The sequence below is a fragment of the Colletotrichum orchidophilum genome (assembly GCF_001831195.1).
Source record: "Colletotrichum orchidophilum strain IMI 309357 chromosome Unknown Scaffold_21.1, whole genome shotgun sequence".
Classification (NCBI taxonomy): Eukaryota; Fungi; Ascomycota; class Sordariomycetes; order Glomerellales; family Glomerellaceae; genus Colletotrichum; species Colletotrichum orchidophilum.
The window spans coordinates 399169-405168 of NW_019172977.1; the positions used below are offsets into that span (position 1 = coordinate 399169).

The 6000-nt window shown below is 53.8% G+C and overlaps 1 protein-coding gene across 1 annotated transcript; it reads left to right on the forward strand.

The window, feature by feature from the left end:
* Positions 1 to 1420: 1420 nt before the first annotated feature.
* Positions 1421 to 2113, forward strand: CORC01_03568 (uncharacterized protein; the record flags this gene model as incomplete). The annotated part of the gene is made up of 1 exon (XM_022615217.1): positions 1421 to 2113. One exon carries the CDS (start codon positions 1421 to 1423, stop codon positions 2111 to 2113), a length of 693 nt encoding a protein of 230 aa, XP_022478395.1.
* Between the last annotated feature and the right edge of the window lie 3887 nt (positions 2114 to 6000).

Genomic DNA, 6000 nt, shown 5'->3' on the forward strand with positions numbered 1-6000 from the left:
GGACCTGGTGGGCTCGTCACTCGCCGGTGCCAGGTGGGCTCCAGCGCGGCGTACCTTCTCCTGGAATGTTTAAAGGAAGGCAGACTAATCGGTCACACTTGCACTTGTGCATTCCTAATTTCCCAATCCTGAAGATGGATGGACCCGACCTGGACGTTGGACCTGCCATTGGACGCCACCAGATCGCCAATGTCGGTGCAAAGTGCAAGAGCGGTGCGAATGCAAACAAGGAGGTGCAGCAAGTGCAGTAGGCGCAGGCGCAGGCGCTCAGGGTCCCAGATGTCCGGCTCCCTACCTACCTTCCTCACCTTACCTTACCTTCAAGGTACCTTGCCACAGCATGGCGGCATAAGGTAACCGGCTGCAAGCCGCGCAGTTGCGTTTCGGCGACAAGTCGTCTCGGGACCGGGAACCGGCCAAGCTTGTCTTGGATTCTACCATTTATCGTCCACCTCACTCAACGCCAGCGAGTGACAGCCGGCCTAAGGTACCTCGGGTACCCAAGGTGGTCTAGCACGCAGCTTAGTACTTCCCGTTTCCTTTCGACATACCTTAGCCCTGCTTAGTTCCTGGCTGTCAGTTGTCACTGCTGCCTCACGACTTGCTCAACTGACCGCATCGCCTTGTCATCGTGATCTTACCTGAGAACCTGAGAGTACCTCAGGAAACACACCGCAGGCTAATTATTCTACCATGCCACTCTTCACCTCCAAGTTTCCAACGCCGCTGGCGCTAACCACAACCAGCAAAGACCCAACGGCAGCGTTTGTCTCTCCTGAGTCTCCTCCTTGCACATTTTCGCACCTGCGGAAACATTACCGGCGGCATTATCTACTAGCGCCCTCTTCCTTGACTCGTTCGGTCGCAAAAGGACATTGGGATTTCATGTATCAAAACACCAGACGAAAAGACGCCCGACAGCCTCATGGTCTGGGAGGCTCTCTCAGATTCTGACGGGGCCTGCAAACTCAATCCAGCCATCCCAAGTCTTTTCTCCAGCACGCCGGCATAGCGTTCCTTAGTGTTTCCATTTCTCACGCTCTGATCCTACCTCGTCATTCACCCCCAGTATCAACCCCTGTTTTGCAAAGAACCGCAGTCACCTTCATCTGTACCAAAGTACAAATACACCCGTAGCAAGCATGTGAACGTTTGACCGGCATCCTGGTCCTTGGCCCGACTGACTCTGTCCTTCACGGGGTCAAGCATGGGCGAGGACTTGGATCACCCATGAAAACAAAGGGAAACTTGTCGTGTCGTTGAGGCTAGGAGAGAAAACCACCTCTTCCTACGCGTATCAGGGGCCATGGCAGCCTCTGTCATACCGCACACTGCTACGGCGGTGTAGACTTGCATTGGAGCCTCATCGCCTTCGTCACCGCTGACTTGGGGGCGGGCTTAGACGACAGACAGACAGGGAATGACCAGCAGCTCAGCTGCGACGTCGCTTCGGGCCGGCTTAACTCTAGTCTTCCAAGCAACGTCGCTTCCTGGGTCTTTACTCGTCTCTGCAACGACCCAAACACAATTCATTCGCTATCACAAGCTATCCTGCTCCCCATACCTCGTCACCGCGTTTAATTATTGGACTAATCCGTCCATAGACTACGCTGCCAAAGTTTCGCGGAGAACTCAGGTCCATCCGAGATACTCAGGAAATCATCCCGCGGGTCAAAAAGCAACGCCCAGACTCAACACATGCCTTTCGCAGCTGTCAGTTCGCCGTAATTACCTTTCCCCGGATCCCCTCACCTGCGCTGCCGGGCAAGTCACAGTTGGGCTGCTTATCTCGATTTCATGCTCTCCGTTATCCGCAAATCAGTTTATCAGACAACTGATAGGAATTCCCCCGACTCAACCTCGTCCCAAGGTCTCTTTGACCGGGTTCTATCTTACGCTGCCTCATTTGCTTCGTCTCACCGCTCAACTTGACCTCACCTCAACACCACCTATCCAAGACACCTCGCAACCCGCATCACGGACCGTGGCCTCCATCCTGAGGATCAACTACCCCTGCCATATGGAGCCTTGCCGTCCCCTTTTCCCAATACACCCTCGCTTCTGCTCTCAACTGCCGCCCGTTGGGCCAACTCATCTCACCCACACCATTTGATATCAGCCTGCATCCACACACACACACACACTCACTCACACACAAACCTGTGCTGTCATGTCCACCGCCAAAACCTTACGCCGACCTTGAAATTCGCCCTTAATTGTCTGGGGAAAGCAAATGTGGGGGCCCCACCGCGATGAGGGCTAGGTCGCCAAACTTGCGCGACGTTTGGACGCTTGGCCTGACTGAGCTCAAGCTCTATGAACCGGCCCTCGCGGAAAGCGTTGTCTTTGATCCGGAATCAAGGATTCAGAGAGAATTCGGGTAGGCATCGACCGACTGTCGCGGTCTGAACTACTGGGACACCCCCAACCAGGTATGGAAATTGTATACATAACGCAAGCAGTGCTTCAACAGGAAGTCAATCCTGTACCCGTCTCTCGCTGTGACCTGTTTTTACGCCCGCCCGTCTTCATTCAGGCCGCAGCCTTTCACGATGATGGTTGACTTACAAGATACGCACTTTTCAAAGCAGCAGCCGGCGGCGAGACGTAGAGCCACCACGCATGGCAGCTTCTGTGCAGCCCGGGGTTAAGGAAATCGACTCGCTCTCGGTCCTCAACGGTAAAAATGCTCGTTCTGGCCGGTGTGGCCGTCCAACCTTGCAGCTCTCAATGCGCCGCTACCATGCGTCAGACCCACGCTTCGGTGAGCGTTCCGGCGCCGCTCCATGCCAGTCATGGGCAAAGGAAAACGCACAGACATTTCTGGGTGGTCCATACCACGCTGGTATTGACGGTGCATGCGACTGGACGTCAACCTAATTACACTACACATAACGGAAGCATCCTTTACATCATCATCCTCGGAGCAGGACCTCTAAGGTTTTGCTTTAACGCTGGAGGAACATAGCCGGCTGCCTTGCCCATGCGCTGGCTAAATCAGAGCGGCTCAAAGAGAACAGCCGCCTGCGCCCTCCACTCGTGCTTCCGTGCGCCGGCTACATATCTGGATCTGGGGTTTTCGAGCGGCCAGTGATTTGCTGGTTCATCTCGTCTCCCCACCCCCGCCGTTGTGATGAGTTGCGCCGCACCTCACATCAGGTCGGTAGCCCGATATGCTCCGTGCTTTTCTGCCGTGTAACAACGGCACAGGATGTCACTGCAGTATAGCTCATCCTTTCCAGTCTTGTTCAAAGGTCGTTGGTCATTTCTGAAGGCTGAGAACATGCGCCAGCCAAACGTTTTATGACCACTTTTCGAGGAAAAAAAAAAGGGGAAGAAAAAAAAGCGAAGCATCGAACGACGGGTACAAACCTATCGGGCGAGAGCAGCATGCTACGGAAGTAATCATTATGCGCCACTAGAAGTAGACGTTCTTCGCTCTCGAACAACGATTTCAGGCCAGGAAGGATCTTTAAGACCCCAGAGTCATCGCTCTTCCTGCTGTCTCCCTACAATACGGTGGATACAGTCAAATCGACTCCCAGAATACCAAGACAATCCGGCCCTCAATTAGCCGTGCCGGTCCGAAATGCTCCAATCGTACACACCTCATCTCGGATCATCCAAGCCAGCCTTCATCTCATCTTTTCCTATTGTGTCCATCAAAACCGGCTAAGAGACACCTACAAATGACCGCCAGCTTGACCGGGCTTAAGGGAAATCACCATCAAAGCCCACGTACGACAGGAAGGGTGGTACCCGACGCTCTCGGGAGAAAGCCCTCAGTGAAGGTTTACCCAGCATATATCATTTACCGCCTCGCTCCCGGTGATTGGGCGTTGGCCCAACTTGGTTCAACAAGAGCTTCTTCATCCGCCGTTTTGAAAAGACTAGGGTTCACAATCCTAGGATTCAAGGCTTTGTTCGTGGGCCTTGATTTATCCGCGTCGGCAAAATTTCGTTATCCTTCTTGGGGACTTGTGAGGAGGGGAGGTTCGGCCTTTTGACTTTTCCGATTGGATTTGGTGATGGTCCGCGATGGGACTTCTCTGAACGATCGAATATTTCATTTCCGCCCCGTGTGCCAGTGTCTTGAACATCAACATTTGATGCCGAATTTTGGCCGATGTTGTTGGAGCTAGCATGCTGCCGTTGGCGATCTCATGGACACGAAATGCACTCTGGCAAAACTAGATTTCAGCCCGTCACTATCACATGGGGCCGGGGTAAGAGAGCGCGGCCTCACCCGCCCGCGAGCCCACCCTCATCTCCAAGGTGTATCTCTCACATATTACCGAAACCTTGGCGGGCATGCGTATCCTATTGCGAAAACCCCATCCATTAGGCTCAGAGACGCAGAGACGGCCGGCCCCCCTCTCCTCACCCTCCCACACGGTTGACGTCCAAACGTCAACCCCGGGCGGGAAAGCGAGGGCTGCTGACCAACACCCCGGCTAGAAATCTCACACCGAGACGGGAGTCCCCGGAACCGGTCAGCGCGAGGGATGACATTCCCGTCCGCCCCATGTGACGGTGACATGCCAGGTCAACGAGCGTGACGGGCGCAATGCCGCCGACGCCAGGGCTAGAGAAAGTGGGTTTTGAGTTTTTGGATTATCAAAAGCCGTTTTTTTCCCCTAGGAGGGAGGCGGGGGGGAGACAGGATCTTCACACATCCCGAGACTTTCTGCCGGCCGAGGGTACATTGTGAGTCGGTCCGAGGTTTGTGATAATGGCTATCTCGCCATAAGATCTGGCATGGCAAGCGATGCCCCGAGCTGGAAATATGCACCATTCTGCGTGGCTGCAGCATGTTGTTCGTCGGGGTGTTGTTTGCACTCTCTTTCACCCACCCACCCCCCATCCATCGATCTCTCTCTGTCGCGCAAAAGTCGTTTTGTGAAATGAAATGTGAGCTGTCGTAAAACGGGGGAAAACCTAGGAATCGAGACTACATAGATCACCGCGCTGAAGAATCAGTCCACCCTCCCCTCCACCCGGATCCCGCCGGATGAAGAATTGCTTCGCATACGCGTGGTGTGTGTGTGTGTGTGTGTGTGTGTGTGTGTGTGGCGCGAGCGCGCGTGTGTGTGTTGGCAGAGCCGCCAATCGAACACCAGACCTGTCTGCTCTGACGAGAAGCCCCCTTACTTTACCTGACTTTACCTTGGGTATTGGAAACTTGCCACCTGCTTTGGCTGGTCAACTAGCCAAGGGTAGGCGCTCCGCTACCGTCTGGACGACGGTGACTGAACGGCGCAGTGAGACTACTTCAAACCGACGCATTCTACTTTACCTTGGACATTTACAAGCCATACTGAACTGCATCGGCTCTGGCGGACAACGACAACGTGTAAGTATAGTCGAAGAAGTAAAGGCAATCTGTTGGCGGCGTCTGAGGCGCACTTTTTGCAAAACTCAATAGCTCTAGACGTGAACAAAAAGCCCACTCCACTGGTCGTGTCATGATATTGCCCTCTCGTGCTCTCTCTCCCAAGAGGGCATATGGTGTATTTCATAGTAGAAAGGTCCGCTCTAGGCGGAGGGCTACCGAATCCGCCACTACACCAACAACTCCCTGTTTCTTTCCCGTCAATGACGGACCAAAAAAGGAAAAGAAAAAAAAAAACACTTCCTGGGCCCCTCTCTCGGGCTTTCTCAACCTTGAGCTGATTTCCTCATGCTCGGGAATCATCAGCTATGCTTGTGGATACCAACGATCCCTCCTCGAGATACTCCTGTAATTCACCCAGGTCAGGGTAGCGTATGCTCGCCTGCTATCCTCATGCCTGGACACTGCCGGCCTGCCTCCCCCAAAATAATAACGCCTGGTAATGCTGCTGCTTGCTTTGGTATACAAGTAAAGAAGTTACACATGCTATGCCCGCTGCAGTCTGCCGATTAATCATGGTTGCTTCTTTTCTTCCAACTTTGACATAAGAAAAAGGGGTATCTCCATCCTTCATCCCCAGCCAGAGAGTGTGTTCCGGCGTGCCACAC